The 21,990-nt window shown below is 30.9% G+C and overlaps 4 protein-coding genes across 7 annotated transcripts; 1 reads left to right on the plus strand and 3 right to left on the minus strand.

Annotated features, from left to right (window-relative positions):
* Positions 1-3,303: 3,303 nt before the first annotated feature.
* Positions 3,304-6,243, minus strand: LOC107642290 (putative mannitol dehydrogenase 3). The gene is made up of 5 exons (XM_016345596.3): positions 6,054-6,243; positions 5,869-5,982; positions 5,118-5,631; positions 4,859-5,012; positions 3,304-3,738 (listed from the first exon to the last, which is right to left on the minus strand). The coding sequence occupies exons 1-5, from the start codon at positions 6,155-6,157 to the stop codon at positions 3,533-3,535; spliced, it is 1,092 nt and encodes a 363-aa protein (XP_016201082.1). The 5' UTR covers positions 6,158-6,243; the 3' UTR covers positions 3,304-3,532.
* An 898-nt stretch (positions 6,244-7,141) lies between these two features.
* Positions 7,142-9,462, plus strand: LOC107642294 (putative mannitol dehydrogenase). 2 transcript variants are annotated; one of them, XM_016345601.2, is made up of 5 exons: positions 7,142-7,669; positions 7,800-7,913; positions 8,131-8,644; positions 8,826-8,976; positions 9,084-9,462. In XM_016345601.2, exons 1-5 carry the CDS (start codon positions 7,569-7,571, stop codon positions 9,287-9,289), a joined length of 1,086 nt encoding a protein of 361 aa, XP_016201087.1. In that variant the 5' UTR covers positions 7,142-7,568; the 3' UTR covers positions 9,290-9,462. The 2 variants fall into 2 exon arrangements, with proteins under 2 accessions (XP_016201087.1, XP_088344850.1); XM_088488724.1 differs by having other exon boundaries at positions 7,413-7,669; positions 7,800-7,936; positions 8,032-8,644.
* A 937-nt stretch (positions 9,463-10,399) lies between these two features.
* LOC107642291 (putative mannitol dehydrogenase) lies at positions 10,400-12,245 on the minus strand. Its single transcript, XM_016345597.3, has 5 exons — positions 12,105-12,245; positions 11,897-12,010; positions 11,300-11,813; positions 10,907-11,060; positions 10,400-10,815 (listed from the first exon to the last, which is right to left on the minus strand). Exons 1-5 carry the CDS (start codon positions 12,206-12,208, stop codon positions 10,610-10,612), a joined length of 1,092 nt encoding a protein of 363 aa, XP_016201083.1. The 5' UTR covers positions 12,209-12,245; the 3' UTR covers positions 10,400-10,609.
* Positions 12,246-15,003: 2,758 nt separating this feature from the next.
* On the minus strand, positions 15,004-20,669 carry LOC107642293 (putative mannitol dehydrogenase). Of its 3 annotated transcripts, none has more exons than XM_088488723.1 (6): positions 20,486-20,669; positions 19,844-19,957; positions 18,590-19,103; positions 17,843-17,996; positions 17,162-17,375; positions 15,004-15,442 (listed from the first exon to the last, which is right to left on the minus strand). In XM_088488723.1, exons 1-5 carry the CDS (start codon positions 20,584-20,586, stop codon positions 17,170-17,172), a joined length of 1,089 nt encoding a protein of 362 aa, XP_088344849.1. In that variant the 5' UTR covers positions 20,587-20,669; the 3' UTR covers positions 15,004-15,442; positions 17,162-17,169. The 3 variants fall into 3 exon arrangements, with proteins under 3 accessions (XP_088344849.1, XP_088344848.1, XP_016201086.1); XM_088488722.1 differs by having other exon boundaries at positions 17,148-17,375; XM_016345600.3 differs by lacking the exon at positions 15,004-15,442 and having other exon boundaries at positions 17,028-17,375.
* Positions 20,670-21,990: the final 1,321 nt, after the last annotated feature.

Here is a 21,990-nt window from a genome sequence, read left to right on the forward strand (position 1 = left end):
ATGCATGCATGCATGTTTGGTTGTTGTGGACAGCTACTGATGCATCATCCCATTCTGAAGCAATCTCCACTGTCCCAATGATACTGCTGCACATCAATATCATCAACTCCTCCTTCATTCTTAAAAGCAAGGATCTTTTTTTCGTATATAAAATTGAAATTTGCAAGTATACCGATATTACGATGTTTCAATAATTTTTAATCGTTGATTTTAATTATAAAAAATATATAATATATAATTAAGATTAATAGTTAAAATTTATTAAAATATTAGTAGTATACCGATATATTTAAAATTTTTTTAAATAAATTTAGTTACATCTGTGTCTTATTTTTTATATACTCTTTCTTAATTTATAGATTTAAACCATGACTTACATATAAAAAAAAGACATAGATATAACTAAATTTATTTCTTAAGATTTCTGTACTTTATATTTTTTATTTTATATATAAAAGTCTTTAAAGTAAATTTGTTAAAGTATTTATATTTTCTACAAATATTACATAAATAAATATATATTAGTGTACGTTGAAATAGTTTTGAAAATACACTTAAATATGTAAGCTTAAACAAATTTTTTATCTATAAAATACCTATGTTTTGTTTTGGTTCAATAAAATTTAAAAAGATGTTTATTTACAATAGTTAGTATACAAATAACATAACTATACACATTATTGACTAGTTATGTAATATATTTGTGTTTATTATATTATATATTAGTTAAGTTTGTTTTTGTATATGTGAGTGCATAATCGATATTCGATAGATTGGATAGGTAATAAAAACTGGGGAGCGTGCTGTGACATGTCCCTATTGTTGTATAGTAATAGTCCCATAATCCAACCCATCAATTATATAATCCATCAACTTCACTTCTTCTTCTCATTGCATTGCCTCTTTCTTAGCTTAGCTTGTTCTCTTCCTGTCCTTTCCCCTGCTCATGTTGGATTGTCACACTTCATTATTTAATGTATGCTTTATTCTATCTCATCTACGTACTATTCCTTCTCTGTTTGCTCACTTGGATAAACTAATATAATAATTTAAAAAATAAAAAATAGTATATTTGAAAAAATTAAATCGCTTATTATTTGTATGTTTGAGAGGGAATTAAAGAAATGTATGATTAGTGTTGATTACCTAGTTGTTCTATAAAACCAATAAGTTAATTTTAAATTAAAGGGCATTTTCGTCAACATAGAAAAGTTATCATGATAAAATTTTGTTTAGATATTGTTTGCAGTTAATCCCAATAAATAATCGATTTGAGCTAATTCATTTAGTGGACTAAATTCCCATAGTGGTTCTCCAAATTCAGTCCGTGCACCGATTTAGCTCCTGAGATTCTAATTGCACTATTTATGTCCTCCAAATTATGATCCGGGGACCATAATGGTCCTTCGGTGAATTTCCGGCGTGACTCAGCGACGGCCATGCTTATGTGGCACAGCCACTGCCATGTTGGACGTCAGAGTGTACATATGACGTGGATTGTGTTGTAAAATTCTCCAATGTAGTCCCTGTCTTCATGTTTAAATCCTAAAACTTTGTTGGCCTCCCCTCAATGTGGTTCTCTCCATCAACGTCTCCTTCTGCATCTGTTGTGTACACCAATAGTTGTCCCCCATGAAAGGAACTGGGAGCCATGTTGTAGGAAGTTCGAACCGGTCATCGTTGATGGAATGATGAAGTAAAATACAACTTTTCGCAAGACCCAATATTCACTATTCACTCCACTTCATAGCTTAAGAAAAAGGAGGCACCTTCTCTTCCTTCTAGGGTTCAAGGATTGGGGATGGGTGGTGGGTTACCCGATTTGAAAAACAAAAAAAAGGGAAAACAGAAGACTCCCAAAGATGCCCACGTCAACGAGACACTCGACAAGCTAAGGGAGCAGACCAAGGAGGCTGTCAAGGGTCTCGAATTCATGGCTCCGTCGTCGGCCGATGATTTCGGTAAGGATGCCATGATGGAGGATTGGGTCAAGCATTTTGAGGACCTTGCTGGCTCTCAGGTAACTAAGTTTACATCCTTCCATTCGTTTCCTTTAAAGTTGAAAGCTGTGTGTTGTTGGGAAATGGTGCAATTGAAAATTGTTTATACTAGTTTAAAGTCAAATCTTTGTTTCTTGTGCTATGGTTTACAATTTGAGTAAAATGGTTGAGTTCATGAAGTTGTGAAATGAGTAAGAGAGTCATAAATTTTACAGGCACCTTGTGTTTTGCTTCTTTTTTATAGTGTCTTCTGAAAGCATTAAGCTTATCATTGGGGCATATAATTTTACCATAATTTTCTAGCCATGGCTCCTCGTTCCTCTCATGGGGGACAGCTATTGGTGTACACAACAGATGCAGAATGAGACGTTGATGGAGAGAACCACATTGAGGGGAGGCCAACGAAGTTTTAGGGTTTAAACATGAAGACAGGGACTACATTAAAAAATTTTACAACACAATCCACGTCATCTGTACACTCTGACGTCCAACGTGGCAGTGACTGTGTCACATAAGCATGACTGTCGCTGAGTCACGCCAGAAATTCATTGAAGGATCATTATGGTGCCCGGATCGTAATCTGAAGGACATAAATAGTGCAATTGGAATCTCAGGGGCTGAATCTGGGGAACCATTATGGGAATTTAGTCTCATTTAGTGATATAGCGATTTAATCCCATTTAAATTGGGCTAACTGCATGGTTGAGGAGTAAATCGTCTAATTGCTAGTCGAACTAGTCAAATGCCTACTCAATGGCGAATTCGTAAATAAACATTTTGGCACTGTGATGTTCATTAAAAGTTCAACATGATTGGGCTAAAAAGCCCAGGACAAGGGTACCTTGGAGAGTTTACCAGAAAAAATGTGTTGCTAAAAGAAGGCCCATAAAAACAAATATAATTAGTAATAAAGAATGTTATGTTAACCAAAAAAAATAAAATAAAGAATGTTATGACACAATATATTTTCTTTTACACTTTTCTTTTATATTTTCTATTTTTAATATTAAAATAATTGATAAGATTAAGAAGTGAAAAAGATTAATATATATATAATGGATTAAAAAGTGAAAAAATATTAATAAAAAAAAATACACATGAAAAGTGACTAGTTATAAAATCTATGTGTGTTAGTATGTGAGAGAAGATTGAATTCCAAAAATAGTCTTTCAGATTCACAATTTTTATTATTTTATTCTTTCAGATCTAAATTTTACTATGATCTCTAAAATTTAGTTCCAGAAACTATATTAAATATTATTAACTAATTACTGATAAAAATAAATAAATTGTGTTGAGACAGTTAAAAAAAAGGAATCATATTTATTTTAGCTTTCAAAAACATACTCAATTTATTTATAAGATGTAAATTTTGTTGGCAACTGAAAATGCCAAATTACAGAAACATCAACTTTATTTAAAATACATAAAAAGGAAATTAAAATGAAAAACATGATAAAGATGAAACTCTCAATTTTAATTTTAATCATTCTTCATTGATTGACCAATTATTCTTTTTTGGAGCAAAAAGCTCAAGAGCTTGGTTTTAGTGTGTTTTCAACATCAATGACGAATCGATATTTGACATCAGCTTTAGCGAGGCGCTCCATTGCAATGTTCACGTAATCCATGGGAACAACTTCAATCTCAGGCTTCACATTATGTTTTGCAGCAAAATCAATCATTTCCTGTGTCTCTTTCAACCCTCCAACCAGACTACCAGCAACAAGTTTTCTTCCTAAAAATAATGAAAATTACTTGTTAACTTCAAAACCTTTTTATGTTGACATATACTAGCATTTGGTCCACCCTAATTTCTTTAATGTTATTCTAATCATTAACTCTTTTTATTTTCTTCTAACTAACAATCAGTTAATAAAATAGTAAATTGACAACGATTAAGAGAGCAAAAAATAAAAATTAAAGAAAGAAACAAATATTGGCTAGTTATGATTAATTTAAAAAGTTAATTTTTAATATTTTCTAGTATCCAAATATGTATAAATAAGAATAAAATAGTGAATTCACAAAGATTAATAAGAGATCAAAAGAAAAAATTAAGGAATAAGAAACATGTTGAGTAATTATTATTGACTTAAAAATTTTGATCTTTTTCCTAATATATAAGAATGTTAGACGAAATTATAATATACAAATAATATTGAATGTTAATAAAATTCTCTTTTACCTGAATTTTCTCTCTTTTTATTTTGCTGATTATCAATTCTTACTCTTAGTTAGATATATCATATTAAAATCTCTAATTATGTTACGTATGTATCAAAATCAATCACCAAAATCAATCACCAAAATTAGTTAATATAAAATACATGTTAAAATATAAATACATATTAAAAATAAATTAAATTACACATGTTCTCCCCATACGCGGGTTTGAGTCTCACCCCTAACTTTAGAAAAAAAACTAAATATATATTTATACACAAATACATTGGTAACTGATTTAGTATACAAATAACATTTTTGTAAAATCTAGAGTAAATGTCCTTTTCGATCCCTAACCATTTGTCCGATGGACTTCCCACCCCCTAAGAAATCTAAACACCCAAATCGGTCCCTATCTACTTTGATATATGTACGTTTCAGTCCCTATCTACTTTGAGTAAATGCCCTTTTCGGTCCCTAACTAGAGACTGGAATGTACATATATCAAAGTAGATAGGGACCGATTTGAGTGTTTAAATTTTTTAGGCTGTGGAAGTCTATCGAGCAAATGGTTAGGACCGAAAATGGTATTTACTCTAAAATCTATTATCCATCATCATCATTTCTACTTCTAGTTACGCATTATATTAGTGTTAAGACATAGCATGTGAAGATATTCTTTATACACTTACCCATAATCAAAGGAAAGGCTGGCACTTCCAGAGGCTTCGAAACTGCCCCAACCATAACAAGTTTTCCATGAGACTTTAGTAAGCCAATTAGAGGTATAATGGAATGAAGAGCAGAAACTGTGTCAATGATGCCATCCAAACTTTCTTTTGCACCCTATAGAATGACAATTGTTAATTCCTCATTGTTCTCTATTTCTAATTAAGACTTTATCTGGTTAAGGAGTAAAAATTAAATGACTAAGTGTGATTTATATTTTACCTCCATCTGCTCTAGATCATGACTAACCAAAAATGAATCAGCTCCCAAATGTATTATTGCTTCGTCCTTTTTATTGGGTGAAGTACTGATCACAGTGACCTTAGCCCCATGGGCTTTGGCAAACTTCACTGCCATATGGCCAAGCCCACCAAGCCCAACTACACCCACATGCAAACCAGGCTTATCAAGCCCATAATATTTAAGAGGGCTATACACTGTAATCCCAGCACAAAGGAGAGGAGCCGCAGCATCAAGAGGTAGCCCTTCAGGAATTCGAATGACAAAGCGTTCATCAACAACCATTGAGTCAGAGTAACCACCATAGGTGGTGGTACCATCGATGTTTTTGGCACCTTGTGTTATAATGTTTTTGGGACAGTAATTCTCAAGATTGTCAATACAATTTTGGCAGGAGCGACAAGATTCCACGAAGTATCCCACACCCACTTTGTCTCCAACTTTGTACTTTTGTACTTTGCTTCCCACCTCTTTCACTATGCCAACTACTTCATGCCTGTTTATTTCACATAAATATTCACATTATTATCTTATACTGAAAATTTGAAATGAATCAGAAGTACAACGAGACAACAAGAATCAAAATTTAATACAAATCACTAATTTTGAAGAAAATCTCATGTCCTAAGTTATTCAAGCTGTGATGTTGATAGTTTGATAAACCAGAAGGGATTAAGAGAGGAAGAAAAATAAGTTCTTCAAAAATTAATTCATAAAGAAGTAGAAACCATACCCGGGGACCATTGGGTAGATGGAATTGCCCCAGTCGTTCTTCACCATGTGCAGGTCCGTGTGGCATATACCACAATACAACACTTTTAATGCAACGTCTTTCTCTCCAATTTCCCTGCAACTTTGAAAATTCATGATCAGCACCCAGTCCATTTTCATTATATTAAGAAAAACAGTGGAGTGAACCTTCTAGAGAAATTGAAAGGGGAGAGAACTCCAGATGAATCCCTTGCTGCCCATCCAAATGCCTTCCTAGGATGCTCAAATTCAGCTTGTGATGATGTTGCCATTTGAATCTATGTTAGTGTATTATTGTATTTATTTCACTTCAAAGGCGTAATAATTATGTTCAAACAAATAAAATTCTGAGTGTGTTGGAGCTAATGAGTATTCTGCTCGTTATTTATAGGCTAAGTGAGATGGTGACTTTTTTTTTTATTTTATCAAATTAGCATAATATGATCCATTAAACTAATTTGAATTCGTTGGGTCACTCATCTGCTTAAACAAGTATTAAAATTTAAATCTCGTATGTTATAATTAATTGACTAACAACAGACTTTTAAATAAAGTTTAGATTCGTGATAAATTACTCCTTTTTTTTTTTCAAAGATATGAAACTCGAACCCGCAACCTTTTAATTGAGTATGGAGAGACTATGTCATTTGAGCTATTACTCATTGGAAATAAATTACTCCTTTTTATTAAGAAAAAAAATTAACATATTATAAACAATTTCACCGTACCAAATAAATAAATAAATAAAGAGGATTTGAATCCGATCCAGTGGGAGAGCGCGACGTGACCAAGTCGACGGAGGATTTGGCCCATGTAAATAAACGGAAAAAAAAAATACTATCAAAGATGAAAAATTGACTTTTACTGTTTTAAACTTTTAATATTATCAGCAGACACTGTCAACGTCTATATAGGTCATTCAATACGTCAACAAGCAAAGTACTAGTATATAAAAGAATTCTGTTATTTTCATTAATCTTTTGGTATATCGTTACTTACAATTTTTTATTATATTGGATATAGAAGTAATTGGTGAGAAAAAATAAATTTAATAATATGCATTAATTTCAAAGAAAAAAAATACATATTTTTTAAAGTGCACAAAAAAAAACAGTAAAGTAATTTGTATAGAAAGATTCCAAAAATAAAAAATGTTATTTGTATTTTGTGAGGTAACATACACCATGCATCTTAAATGATAAAGAATTGCTAACAAAAATGGTATAAAATGTTAGCCGCCCCCGGGGTAAGACGTTGACAAGTTTACAACTAAAAAGGAGACATATTTCTGGTAATAAAATTGTATAATAACGCAGCCCTCTTTATGATTTAATATACATCGATATCTATGAAGAAACAAAATCATAGTCTGTATACTCGATGAGTTATAACTCAAATGGCATAGTCTTTTCATACTCAATTAAGAGGTTGCGGGTTCGAGTCTCCTATCTTTAGTAAAAAAAAAAAAAAAAAAAAATCATAGTCGTATCTTAAAACAAGCCAATAAGCCGAGGTTGGAGTTGGACTTAGCCAATAATCGCTTTCGGCAAATTAAATGCGAGCTCACAGATGAGTACAAACTCTTAGTGCATCACAGCACTTACTAAATATCTTAACAGCACTTATTAGCCTTAGAAAGCCATTATTGTCTTCCCTTAAGATTTGTGAACCTGAGAGATTCAAATGGCAGCATTACAACATGAATTTGAGCATCCCAACAAGGCTTTCGGATGGGCAGCAAGAGATTCTACTGGTTTTCTTTCCCCTTTTAACTTCTCAAGAAGGTTCATTCACTCTACCTTATTTGAACTGAATAAGTTTCGTTTCGTAGTGAGTAATTTGTTAGATCTAATTATGATTATGATTGCCCAAAAGAAGAGAGGATTTAATGAATGTCCAATTTAATTATTTCAGGGAAACGGGTGAGAAAGATGTGACCTTGAAAATATTGTACTGTGGAATATGCCACACTGACCTTCACTTGTCCAGGAACGACTTCGGCGTTTCCATTTATCCATTAGTACCAGGGTATCTTTCATTCCTAATTCATAGTATAGAAAAATTCTTATACCATATTCAGAAATGATCTATATCTTTTACACATAATAATCTAAAAAGCTTAAGGTACAGACTAGAGAGGAAAGAGCAACTTGAAATTAAAATGGATTTTCTTATGTTCTGTCTCAGAAATAAATAACCAGAGATATCAACTACTAAGAAAATCCTTGATGATAATGATATACAGGCATGAGATAGTTGGGGAAGTAACAGAGGTGGGAAGCAAGGTAGAAAAGTTCAAGATTGGGGACAAAGTGGGTGTTGGAACCATGGTTGACTCGTGCCGTTCATGCCAAAGCTGTGTTGACAACCTTGAGAGTTATTGTCCAAAAAAGATTCCCACCTATGGATTTAAGAATGTCGACGGCACCACCACATACGGAGGCTTTTCCGACACCATGGTAGCCCACGAGGACTTCGTGATTCGAATTCCCCACGGACTACCACTTGATGCAGCCGCTCCTCTGCTCTGTGCTGGGATTACAGTTTATAGCCCCCTCCGGTACTTCGGACTCGATAAGCCCGGTTTACATCTTGCTGTGGTTGGTCTTGGCGGCTTAGGCCACCTCGCTGTCAAGTTCGCCAAAGCTTTTGGCGCTAAGGTCACGGTTGTTAGTACATCGCCTCATAAAAAGAAGGAGGCGTTGGAAAATTTGGGAGCTGACTCCTTTGTCATAAGCACTGACCAAGATCAGATGCAGGTATATTAGAGATATAATTATTTATGTTGTTTATTTTTATCGATTTAAATTTTTGCGATGAGTGACACTATTGACAAATAAATAAAAATATTATTACATGCATTATTTTGTGGTATAGATTTGGTATTGACAATTTGTGTTTTATAGCTTATAAAGAAATGTGTAATTCTTCATTTTGCAGGGTGTTATTGGTACAATGGATGGTATTATTGACACGATTTCTGCAGATCATCCTTTGTTACATTTGCTTGGAATGTTGAAGTCTCATGGAAAGCTTGTATTGGTTGGTGCAGTAGCGAAGCTAGAGCTGCCAGTGTTTCCTTTAATCATGGGTAAGCATAAAAATAAAAAAAAAATCTGTATTTTTTATGACTAAGTAATTAATAAAATATTTGCTAGTAGCTATGAAGTTGTTCAAGTGTTTTTCATAACGTGGCAGGGAGAAAAATAGTAGCTGGTAGTAGCGTTGGAGGGTTAAAGGAGACTCAAGAAATGATTGACTTTGCGGCTCATCATAATGTAAAAGCTGACATTGAAGTCATTCCTGTTGACTATATCAACACAGCAATGGACCGTCTTCACAAAGCAGATGTGAAATATAGATTTGTCATTGATATCGGAAACACACTCAAGTCTAGCTCTTAAGCTTTGCTGTACTTAATTAAATTTCTGCAAAATGAACCATGCCCAAAAATAATAAGAAATGAATTAGTATGACAACTTTTAGTTTTATTACTGTCATCTATCATTGAGGTTCCAAATTATTATGTATTTGTGTGATTTCATATCTTAAATAAAAGGATGGTTTGTTCGTGATCTGGGATTATTGGAGTTATTCCTCTAACTACAAATCAAAGTTTTTATACGTTACTCTTTATTAATGATTTATGAGCGGTTTCAAATGCAAATTGGTTACTTTAATTGGTTTGTGTATTGACAACATAAAATTCTGTAAGAAGAGATTTATGAGCTGTGCTCACATGATGGTAATTCCGTAATTGCACCAGTATGTGGCAATACTGAACAATAAAATTATTGTCAGATTTACACATGCATCGTTCGAGAAGATTATTGGAAATAATTAAAGAGCCTTGGAACTTTTCTATTAGTCATTAAAAGTCAATAAACCAATCTATAATATGATTAGAGCTCTTGTTAAGCATATTTTTGTATTTTATTTCAAATGCAAATTAGTTGCTTGAATATATAAATAAGAGAATTCGGTGATAAATATAAAGATAGAGACAAAAAAAATTCTTTCTATCTTAAGATATAAATTTTTGTATTTTTTGTACCTTTCTTAAAGAAGTACAAATCAAAGACATAATATTTTTTCTGTTTCTATCCAAAATAATTAAAATATCGATTTTATTATTAAAATCTTTTCGGATTACGTATTGAATAAATCAATCAATTATGAACATTTTTACAAATTAAACATTTTAAAATTTAAATTAGGGAGTCACTTAGATAAAGACGTTTGAAACGTTTTTTTTTAAGATATTTTTTAATAATTAAAATTTAACACATATAATCGATTAAACCTTGTATTATTTTTGTCAAAATTAATCCAAACAAATTAATTTGACCGAAAAAATAGTGAATTAAATTTTGAACGGTGTAAATTAATATTATTTTTTATAAAAAATTACTACAATATTTTTATTATAAAACATGACTCCACTAGGCGAGCAACATGTATTTTATTCAAGCCAAGAAACAATAGCTCAAATGGCATAGTCTCTCCATACTCAATTAAGAGGTTGCGGGTTCGACCGTTTAATTCTCCATATCTTCGGTAAAAAAAAAAACATGTATTTTATTCAAGATAATCCACAAAATATAAAACAAAGTTGACAATTGAAATTCCCATGAAAAGTAGGAAGCTAAGAGGCAGCACTATATTCTTCCATTATTATTGTTGTTTAATCTCTTCAAAAAATGATGATCAAGAGTAAAGAAGGCTTAAGAGCTTTGTTTTAGAGTATTTCCAATGTCAATGACGAAGCGATATTTCACATCTGCTTTGATGAGGCGCTCCATTGCTTCGTTCACATAATCAATAGGAATGAGCTCGATGTCAGGTTTCACATTGTGTTCTGCAGCAAAATCAATCATCTCCTGAGTCTCTTTTAACCCTCCGATACCACTACCGGCTATTAACTTTCTACCTGCATATTAAGAATCATACATATTTATCTTTTGATATCAAAATTTTGTTTATATATATATAGAGAGACACACACACACACACGTACTTACCCATAAGTAATGGAATGATTGGCAGTTCTAGAGGCTTCTCAGGTGCTCCAACCATTACAAGTTTTCCATGTGACTTTAATAAACCAATGAGAGGCACGAGAGAATGAACAGCTGAAACTGTATCAATGATACCATCCAAAGTTTCCTTTGCAGCCTAAATAAGCAAAAAAGTTGTCAGATTTATGACTTCTTCTTTGGTTATATACATCATCAGTTACTTTTGTACTAGTAATCTCATAATCTTATCGTAGAAACTTACCTGCAGTTGTTATCATGTGAAGTTAACAGTTGAAAAACGATAATTAACAGTTTAGTCAAATCATTTAACAGTTATCGACTATCAACTTTACATAAAAACAATTGTATAGTCAGTCTTCGCGTAATCTCATATACCTGCATCTGATCTTGGTCGCGACTTATCAAAAAAGAATCAGCTCCTAAATGTTGCATTGCTTCCTGTTTTTTGTTGGGTGAGGTACTAATTACAGTGACTTTAGCCCCAAAAGCCTTGGCAAATTTGACCGCCATGTGGCCTAACCCACCAAGACCAACGACACCAACATGCAAGCCAGGTTTGTCTAGTCCAAAATATCTGAGAGGGCTATACACTGTGATCCCAGCACATAGCAGAGGAGCAGCAGCATCAAGAGGTAACTCATTTGGAATTCGAACCACAAAGTGCTCATCAACAACCATTGAGTCAGAGTAACCTCCATATGTGATGGTTCCATCGCTGGATTTTGCACCGTATGTTAGAGTATATGAGGAGCAATAATTTTCAAGATTATCACTACAGTCTTGACAGGTTCGGCACGATTGAACCAAGCATCCCACGCCGACTCTGTCTCCAATTTTATACTTTTGAACCTTGCTTCCCACTTGTGTCACTACACCAACAACTTCATGCCTGTGAATATTTCCAACATAAATAACTTGTTATATCTAACAATGCAAGTAGAATTAAGCAAAGAAAGTAGAAAGCATATATACCCAGGGACCATAGGATAGATGGAGAAGCCCCATTCGTTCTTCACCATGTGCAGATCCGAGTGACAAATTCCACAGTACAACACTTTGAATGCCACATCCTTGTCACCGGTTTCTCTGAAAATTTATGACAAAAACCAAAGCTTAATATATAAATAAGAAAATAGGTAACAAGCATGCATCTTGTTGTAACATGCAGTAGTGAAGGAACCTTCTAGAGAAATGGAAAGGGGATAGATGACCGGAGGGATCCCTGGCAGCCCAACCGAAAGCCTTCTTAGGATGCTCGAATTCAGGTACTTGTGTTGCTGCCATTTGGAAGAGAGTAACACTGATTAACTGATTAGTGATCTTAACGATGATGGTGATGGAGGATAAAACCAAGAGCGCTATTTATAAGTGCGGCAGTGAAAGAGTATTGACGTCTTTCATGACGCTATTATGACGACTTAGATTACGAATCTACTCTACTTTATTATCATTGATTCATTGTATTGGAATTCTAAACTGTGTTCTTTAATTCATTGACTTCATGCCAAGTCAAAGTTACGTTCGTTATTGATCGTTACTTTTAACGTAACTGGAAAATATACCTTCTATTTTATATAGAAAGAAAAAATTTACCGTATCGGCACTTAATTAGTAAAAGAAAAATAAATAATTTTATATTATTAAATATAATTTTATATTATTAAAAATATTAATAATAATTATTTGATGACTATAAATTATAAAATTTATTAATTTTCTAACATTTTTTTTATATAAATAATTTTATATATTTAAATTTTTTTATTAATTAAATTTGATATAATATATGTAACAAAAATTAATTATAAATAATATTATTTTAAATTTTATTGTTTAAGTTTGATTAAATTTAATTTATAAAAAATTTAAATATATAACATTACTCATTTTATAGTTCACACCACATAAATGTTGCACTAAAAAAAGCAAAAAAAAAAAAAAATCTTCTCATTATTTTTATTAGTGTTTTAAAGATTTTACATTTTCTTAAATATTATCATATTCTTTTCGGAAGAAACCACTTTTTATTTTTTTGTTAAGATTATCATATTTTCATCAATTTTGTGGGTGTAAATTTTGGATACAATAAATAAGTACTGTATAGCGTTGTCTATGTTGAAAAATGGTTTCTTCTCCTTCAACGTGGACGCCAGAGATACATTAATAGTAGCCAATAATATTCAATAATTAATCATAAAAAAGAAAATAGCATTGCGAATATATCGCATTTCAGTTGGATCAAGGTGCCTGAGTTCTTAGTTTCCATTTCTTAGATATTTTGTTTAAATTTTAATTTTCATGAGCCCCTGATAAACAATAATACTGGTGATTATATTATAGTATGAGTTCAAGTGTGGAACCATCTTTTTTTTTTCAGTTAATATCAATTAATTTTTTTAAATTATTTTATTTTAAATTCTAAATTTCAAATCTAATTCTAAACCTTAAACTTTTTCAAAAAATATAAATTAAAAAATTACAAATATCAAATAATGAAGGAATTAATTCTCTATATTTATTCCTACAATATTTATCGATTTCACAATACTACATTAATTTCATTTAATCTACAATAACCGTGAATCAGTTTTCGTTCGGATCAAGGTGTACGTGCTTCAATCTTCTTTGTTCATCAGAATATTTATTTAAATCTCAACTATAAGGATTATCTCAACTATATATGGGTATTTGATTTTATACTATTTTCAATATTTATGATTGTCTATAGATATTAATGAATCATTGAGAAAAAAATCATGGCATTTAATTACAAGTAATTTCTAATAATATATATATGAAATAAATATTTTAAATTTGTATTTTCTATATTTATTATTCTAAGGATTAAGTATTTGATCCCTAACGTAGAGGTCGAAAATTTATTTCATTTCCGACTTTTTTTCGCTACAAAATGGTCCTAAATGTTTCAGTTTGTTTTAAAATCGTCATTCGGACGAAAATATCATTCACCTTCTTCCCCAAAATCAACCAGAAACAAAAGCAGAACCTGAAGCTGAACCAGAAGCGGAAGAACAGTAGAAGCAACATCAATGAAACAACAACAACCAGACGAAGAAGAACAATAGTATAATAACAATGGATCATGTATACAGTTAACTATTAATAGAAATTCAATAACCTAAACTAATTCTATCAAACCTAAGCTAATTCAACAACAACAACAACAATTTAGCAGCAACTTTCAACAATTCAATAACCTAAGCTAATTCTATCATATCCACCTAAATCAACTAACAAAATATCAAAATCCAGCTACACTAATCCAAAATCAAATCAAGGAACTAACACTCATAAAAAACAGAAATTGAAAGCAAAATGGTAACTTAGATTATGAAAATAGAAAATAGAAAATAGAAAGGAGGGGAAATGGGAGGCAGTGGTGGAGCGCCGCCGGCGGTCTGGGAATGACGAGAAGGGGTTGAAAGGAGGGGAACGGGCAGTGGTGGCTCTGGTTCCTTCTGCGACAGCGATTGAGGGAGGCAGCCGCGAGATGGTGCGAATGGACAGTGGGAAAGAAGGTCTCCACGTTGCTACGCGGTGGTGAAGCAAGGAAGGCTCGCCGACGGTGAGCTCTGATCCGAGGAGGTCCGAGATAGGGAAGGAAAGAAGGAGGGGAGAGGGTTGCGGTGCCTCTGGGGTAAGCGTGAAGGGGAGAGGAGCAGCGGTGGCGGCGGCCCTTCCCCTTCCCCCTCTTTTGAACCAACTCCCCCCTCCCCCAAGCGTGCGTGATTCCCTTCCCAGTTCTCCCTTTCCCCTTTTCCCCTTATTCAACGTTTTTTTTTTTTTTTTAAGTTAGGAGTATTTTTAGAATAAAAATTAAAAATTTAGTAAAAAGAACGATTTTAAAATAAACTAGAACCTTCTTGATCATTTTGTAGCGAAAAAATTGGAGATGAAATAAATTTTTGGCCTCTACGTTAGGGACCAAAATCGTACTTAACCCTTATTCTAACGAGAAAACACTATGATTATACTACCATGTATGTTAATGGATGGAAATGAAGACAGTTTGAAAGCCAATACTTTCCAACTAAAATGCAGTGAATTTTATTATTTAATTCAAATTTTTGTTTTTTGTGTCTGAACAAAAATTAAAGAAACTAAACAAAAAAAAAAAAAAGATACACAAGAGACCTCTATAACCCAAGCAACATCTCGATTTTGAAAAAGAGTTTCGACAATGTTACAAAGAGGATCAAACCACTCAACGTACTGATTCTGACTCCAAGCTCCGAGTTTTGCCATTAGATCGGTCACCCTATTTCTCTCTCGAAGTACTAGGCTAAAATGAACCTCCCACTCCGTGCCAAGCATTTCGCACCACCAGATTCGCATCTTCCCTATCTTCTGAAGTAGGTTAACTCTGAGCAACAATGAATGCTTTTTTTGAATCTGTTTCGCACACAATCTTCTTTAAACCATGTTCCCACGCTAAAACCATCCCTCTCCATATTGCAAAGAGTTCGGATCTTTTGATGCTCCAAATTGAAATTCTCCCTAAACAATTTTTTATCCAAACACCTTCATTATTTCTAATCACACACTCAAAACCTGAATTTTGAGCTTCCAAAAAAATACTAGAATCACATTTGACTTTCAAAAAATTAAACTGAGAAAGTTTTCAATTTACATTTTTGGACAAAGATAGATGACGAAATTAAATCTGAGCCTTATCTAACTCCATCTTCCATCTTCTAGCTAAGATCACAACTTTATATTGTGTCCAAATTTTATATGGATTAAAGATTTTCTGATTTCGATGCCTCCAGATCCACCAAATGCCAAAAAAAAAAAATTTTTTTGTTTCAAAACAACAGTTCGCATAAAAAAAAATATCCCTATCGACTTAAAGAATTGATGAATCCAATCTCATTCATTAATTAAATTAAAATATAAAGAATTAATTATATATATAATTTATTTAAGCGATTAATTAAGTACTTACGTGCATATATGATATATACTTGAGAAATATATTGCAAAAAAAAGTTATAACTAAAAGTTATGTATTAAAAATTTTATTGAGATAATTGAGTAATTATTAATTACATATGTTCACTTATTTGAAAGTAGTTTTATCTACTTATAATTATTTTTAAACACTATTAATAAATTTCACTTATATATATATTTGCTCTGGGACAATTTTTTAAAAATAAATTAAAGGGATTAACTTTTTTAGTATTTTTTTAAAGTATAATTAATTTATTATTTTTAACCATAAAAAATTATTATATACTAATAAATCTACCTACAAATAAAATTAAATTTAAATATTTTTGCCGTATTAAAAATATTTTTTACAAATAAAAAGTTAATTTTATTTTTTATATATTTATAAATTTTTATGGATAAAAATAATAATTTTTTCATTTACTAATGGATAAAACCCTAGTATATAGTGTCATGTGGTAAAAAAATATTAGTTAACAAAACAAAACCAAGTATAGTTTGGGGTGAAAATTCAGGTGAAGTCGACTTTATATGAAGTTGATATCTGAGAGCCGTTAGATGAAAATTTAGTCAAATCAGTCAAATTATCTAACGGCTCTCAAATATCAACTTCACGTAAAGTCGACTATATCTAAGTTTCCACCATAGTTTGGTGAGAACATTCAACCAACAGGCACAGCTGAGTATGATGCCGAAATTTGAACACGTACGTTACCTTTTTTTTTTAGTTGTCTATATATCAAAGATATTACTACTTTTTCGATAATTGAATCAAAGTAAATAGATATTTCTAACTATAAAGGAGTGAGACGAAAAATTTAAATTAATATTATTTATATAAAAGATGGGTTTTGTTTGATCAAAAAAGGAATTCATTCAACCTAGCTAATTTGTTTATAATAGTTTGAAAATTCAATCAAAAGAACTTACTCAATTTTTTATTTAATTATATGATACAATAAAAGAGAGATTCATTCAAATTTATTTGTCTATATAATAATTTTATCACAAAATAAAAAAATACTCTAATATTTTTCTATTCTCTATATATAACTATTATAATAATTTAAGAAATATTTATAATCTTTTATTAGATAAAAATAAAAAAAATAAATTTATTACGATAAAATTTAATCTAATAACTAAAAAAAATTAAAATATATAAAATTAAATTAAATATTTTAATATTTAAAAATATAAACTAATAACTACTAAATAATACTTGAATTCTCTCTTGGAAAAAGAGTACCAAGTAAATTGTACTTGTATACTTAAGAGCTTGGTTTGAGTGTGTTTCCAATATCAATCACAAATCGATACTTCACATCAGCTTTGGCGAGGCGTTCTATTGCAGTGTTCACATAGTCAATCGCAATAACTTCAATCTCAGGCTTCACATTGTGTTTAGCAGCAAAATCAATCATTTCTTGTGTTTCCTTCAACCCTCCAATCAGACTACCAGCTACCATCTTTCTCCCTAGCAATATGAGAAACAATACTTGTTAATATCAAAATTTGTGTTAACTTGATATGCGTTCATGTTACAAGTTTCGCATTAAGCAAATGAAAAAGTATAGGGTACCAACATATTATTTGCCAACTTCTGCCAACTCTTATTTATAATTGTGTTTCATGGAAGTGTGTTCGTGGATGTGTCTAATAATTAATATATTTTAAATACATATATAAAGAGACACATCCAAAAAATATATTTATAAAGACACTTCTATTAAACATAGCTATAAAAAAGACATTTTTATTAGACACATCCACGAACACACTTCCATAAAACACAATTATAAATAAGAGTTGGCAGAAGTTGTCAACGTAGCGGAACCGTAAGCAAATAAGTAATAATAGAAGTAAATTTCCGAATTCACCCTTTATAATTACATACACAACTTGTGGAAATATTATGCATGTATATGCTTACATAACACATACCCTTAAGCAAAGGATAGATTGGTAGTTCTAAAGGTTTTGGTGGTCCTCCAACCATTACTAATTTTCCATGAGACTTCAGTAAACCAATAAAAGATACCAGGGGATGAACAGCAGATACTGTGTCGATAATACCATCCAAGGTTTCCATTGCAGCCTATAAAATAATAGCAAAATTTTTTTAATTCATTATCATTTTTTATTTGAGTAATTTCTAAAAAATTATCGTTTTTTAAATTAATTTTCAAAAGTTTTTGTAATTAAATTTGTCTTTTAAAAATTTTAAATTAATCACTTTAGTCATTCTGTTATCTTCATTGTAACACTACACTGACCACAATACCATAATTTTAATTGGCGGTTAACATGACAAATTTATAAAATTAGATCAAATCAATCCCAAATTCAGAAGTTAATTTGATCAAATTTCATAAACTTATCATATTAAAAGTCAATTAAGATGGTGTCAAAATAATGAAAGAACTAACAATGTGACCAACTTAAAATTTTTAAAGAAGGAATTTGATTAACAAAAATTTGTTGAAGACAAATTTAGAGAACAGACGAACTTTTAACCACGAAGTTGAGAATTTATTTTCTTATTCTAATATAACAATATTAAAATCACATCCAATGAAAACAGATTAAAGGAAAAGAATATGTAATATTGAAAATTTATAGACCTATTGACCGTAATGTTTTGTCTCAAAATATATAAAAAGTATTGATTATATTGAAACATTAGTGTACCTGCATTTGATCTTGGTCACGACTTAACAAAAATGAATCAGCGCCCAAAATGTTTATTGCTTCGTCCTTTTTATTAGGTGATGTACTGATGACGGTAACCTTAGCTCCAAAAGCTTTAGCAAATTTGACTGCAATATGGCCCAGCCCACCAAGCCCAACAACACCCACATGCAAACCAGGCTTATCAAGCCCATAATATCTAAGTGGGCTATAAACTGTGATCCCAGCACAAAGGAGAGGAGCAGCAGCATCAAGAGGCAATGCTTCAGGAATGCGAATCACAAAGTGTTCATCAACAACCATTGAATCAGAGTAGCCTCCATATGTGATAGTACCATCAATGTAATTGGCACCATATGTAAAAATATTTTTTGGGCAATAATTCTCAAGATCTTCAACACAGTTTTGGCAAGTGCGGCATGATTCAACCATGCATCCCACACCCACTTTGTCCCCAACTTTATATTTTTGTACTTTGCTTCCCACTTCTGTCACTACGCCAGCTACTTCGTGCCTGTTTATTTTGTACACAATTTCTTCATATTTATTAACTCAATTCAATTAATGCTATGAAAAATCAACTTTGGTACATAACCATAATTGTTTGAGATTTTTAGTTGATATATATAGCAGCATCCTTCGTATATATAGAAAGCAACTAAATAAATTATTGGGTAAAGTACTAAATTGTTACGTTTGGGTATAATTCTGTTTTGATTCTTAAGGTTTAAAGTGTTCTATTTGAATCCAAAAAAGTTTCATTTAACTTCAATTTAGTTCCACCGAAGGTCAAAAATAAATAATTAACAAAATGTTCTACATGACAGTATAAGAACAAGGTCGATAATCTAGAGAATAAGTACAAGCTCCAGAGACATAAAATCAACCGTGGATGCATCAATACATTTATTTATTATTTTTCTTATAATTAAACTAAAATATTTTCTATAAAACTAAAAAAAATGTTAAATACATGTATTGATGCATCCGCGGTTGATTTTGTGCCTATAGAGCTTGTACCTATTCTCCAAATTATCAACCTTGTTCTTATACTGCTGTCTTGTAAGATATTTTATTAATTATTTATCTTTGACCTCACAGTGGGACTAAATTGAAACTAAATGAATTTTTTTTGAATTCAAATAGAACACTTTAAACCTTAAAAACCAAAATAGGATTACGCCCAAAACGTAAAGGATTAATTTAGTACTTTACCCTAAATTATTAATAGAAAGCAATAAAATTAAGGCATACCCAGGGACCATAGGATATATGGCATTGCCCCACTCGTTTTTCACCATGTGCATGTCTGAGTGGCATATCCCGCAGTATAACACTTTGAATGCCACGTCTTTCTCTCCTGTTTCCCTGAAATTTTTTACCATTTATAAAGCTAATTAATTAATAAGTAACTATTAACATATAATTATGGAACATTTGAAATCAAATTTCATTATCAGTAAACGATCTTGTATTAGTTCAAAGGCAAGTAAATAGATTATTAGAAGATCAGCCAAATTATTATTGATTGATGCTGATTGTGAATTTCCACAAGAAGTAATTAGTAATTCAATTTAATAAGAGTGTTATTTTTATTTCAATTATTGACCTAACAGATATTTTTTTTTTTTTTAAGAAAAGAAAAAACAACATGCATGTATTTGCTGCGGGTGCAAAACTTATTTCTTAATAAGTTCATATTTTATTTGATAATTAAAAAAATAAAAATCTAAATTGATTCATACTGAATTTTATAATCAACTATTTTGATTTCCACCAAATTTTAGTAATTCAATTAAATAAGATTTTTCGGCAAAAACAAAGTGTCCGATTAAAAAAAAAAGTTTTGTTAATAATAATAATAATAATAATTACAAAGAGGAAAGAGGAGTTAACCTTCTAGAGAAATTGAAAGGAGAGAGGAAACCAGAAGTATCCCTAGCTGCCCATCCGAATGCCTTCCTAGGATGCTCAAATTCAGGTTGTTGTGATGCCATAATTAATTTGAGTCTTGTAATTTATAATTCAAAAACAGAGAACGATATACAGTGTCAGTGTGTCACTTGAGTGTGGTGAACTGGTGATTATGGATGAACTAAAAGCTAAAGAGCTAGCGTTGCTTATATAATGCGAGAGTGAGGTTTTAGCTGACGTGTTTGCTGACGTTGTCGACGATGTTTTAATTTTGATTAAGGTGACAATATTTATGTGTCATGTACTAATTTTCCGATGCTTGTCGTGTAAGTTCGTTCGTTAGTTGTTCCTACCGATGTTATGTAATCTTTAGAAGAGAGATAAAAATTGAGAGATTGATAGAAATTAAAAATTAAAATTAAAATAAGTTTTAATATTGTATTTAGTGTAAAGTGTAAAATAGATATTGAAATAAAAATAAAATTTTAATTTAATTTGTATAAAGAGTAAAGTTAGAATTAATTAATTGAAATGAGAGTATTTTAAATATAAAATATTATTAAAATTTTAATTTTGTGAGTCTTTATTTTTTTTAAAGTATTGAAATACTGAAATTTTAAGAATAAGACTGAAATTTTAGTATTAGTCTCCAAACTAATAAATATAATACTGTCTCTCAATTTTCTTCTTAATATCTCAAAATAAATACTACTTAAAGAAAAACTACTATTTAGGGATGTGAATGCAAATTTTCAAAAGGTTGGGAATATTTTTCTATTCCGAAACATTCGTTAATACGTATCATTAGGACTGGAAGTGAGTCGAGTTAGACTAAGTTCAAGTTTGCCTCACGAAAATTAAGCTTGGCTCACGGCCCGACTCATTAACAATCGAGCCTATTTGGTAAGCTCAAACTCGACTCAACAAAAACTCAAATAATAGGAACATAATTTATAATTGTATATCAATAAATTATAACTTATATATATATTAAAAATAAAGTTATATATTATCTATCTATCGATAATAAATTTTTTATTTATTTTTTACATCAAAATTATATATAAAAGATAATTATAAAATTTTAAATAATTAAAAATATTAATATATATGTAAAATTATATATTATATATATATATATATATATGTATTTAATTTATATTTTTAATATTATATATATAATTGAATCAGTTCACGGATTAATGAATTGAGTTTATCTAAATTTAAATTCAACTTATTTAATTTATAAATTTAATTTTAAGTTCAATCTTAGCTCACCAACTCCAAAATTAATTTATCGAACTATTAATGAATCAAGTGGGAACCGATTCGTCCACTGGTTTGATTTACTTTTAGCCTCAATATCACTGTCACCTTTCCCAACAATAAGGCGGTGGTTAACGAAGAATTCAAAGTCTACACAACATATGTGATCCTAATGAATACACGATCTAGGTTCAGATAGAAGGGTCACATTAATTGTACTC

The sequence above is a fragment of the Arachis ipaensis genome, chromosome B5, assembly GCF_059453495.1.
Source record: "Arachis ipaensis isolate K30076 ecotype BB chromosome B5, ASM5945349v1, whole genome shotgun sequence".
NCBI lineage: Eukaryota > Viridiplantae > Streptophyta > Magnoliopsida > Fabales > Fabaceae > Arachis > Arachis ipaensis.

Excerpts from the sequence above, each read along its gene's own strand:
- LOC107642291 (XM_016345597.3), bottom strand. The coding sequence starts at position 12,208 with ATGGCAGCAACACAAGTACCTGAATTCGAGCATCCTAAGAAGGCTTTC. Across the intron at positions 12,011-12,104 it reads CCTTTCCATTTCTCTAGAAG|AGAAACCGGTGACAAGGATG; the intron begins GTTCCTTCACTA and ends ATAAATTTTCAG. Across the intron at positions 11,061-11,299 it reads GCGACCAAGATCAGATGCAG|GCTGCAAAGGAAACTTTGGA; the intron begins GTATATGAGATT and ends TTGCTTATTTAG.
- LOC107642294 (XM_016345601.2), top strand. The coding sequence starts at position 7,569 with ATGGCAGCATTACAACATGAATTTGAGCATCCCAACAAGGCTTTCGGA. Across the intron at positions 7,914-8,130 it reads ATTTATCCATTAGTACCAGG|GCATGAGATAGTTGGGGAAG; the intron begins GTATCTTTCATT and ends AATGATATACAG. Across the intron at positions 8,977-9,083 it reads AGTGTTTCCTTTAATCATGG|GGAGAAAAATAGTAGCTGGT; the intron begins GTAAGCATAAAA and ends ATAACGTGGCAG.
- LOC107642293 (XM_088488723.1), bottom strand. The coding sequence starts at position 20,586 with ATGGCATCACAACAACCTGAATTTGAGCATCCTAGGAAGGCATTCGGA. Across the intron at positions 17,997-18,589 it reads GTGACCAAGATCAAATGCAG|GCTGCAATGGAAACCTTGGA; the intron begins GTACACTAATGT and ends ATTATTTTATAG. Across the intron at positions 17,376-17,842 it reads AATCTATCCTTTGCTTAAGG|GGAGAAAGATGGTAGCTGGT; the intron begins GTATGTGTTATG and ends TCATATTGCTAG.
- LOC107642290 (XM_016345596.3), bottom strand. The coding sequence starts at position 6,157 with ATGGCAACATCATCACAAGCTGAATTTGAGCATCCTAGGAAGGCATTT. Across the intron at positions 5,983-6,053 it reads CCTTTCAATTTCTCTAGAAG|GGAAATTGGAGAGAAAGACG; the intron begins GTTCACTCCACT and ends TCAAAGTTGCAG. Across the intron at positions 5,013-5,117 it reads ATGATCTAGAGCAGATGGAG|GGTGCAAAAGAAAGTTTGGA; the intron begins GTAAAATATAAA and ends GTCATTCTATAG.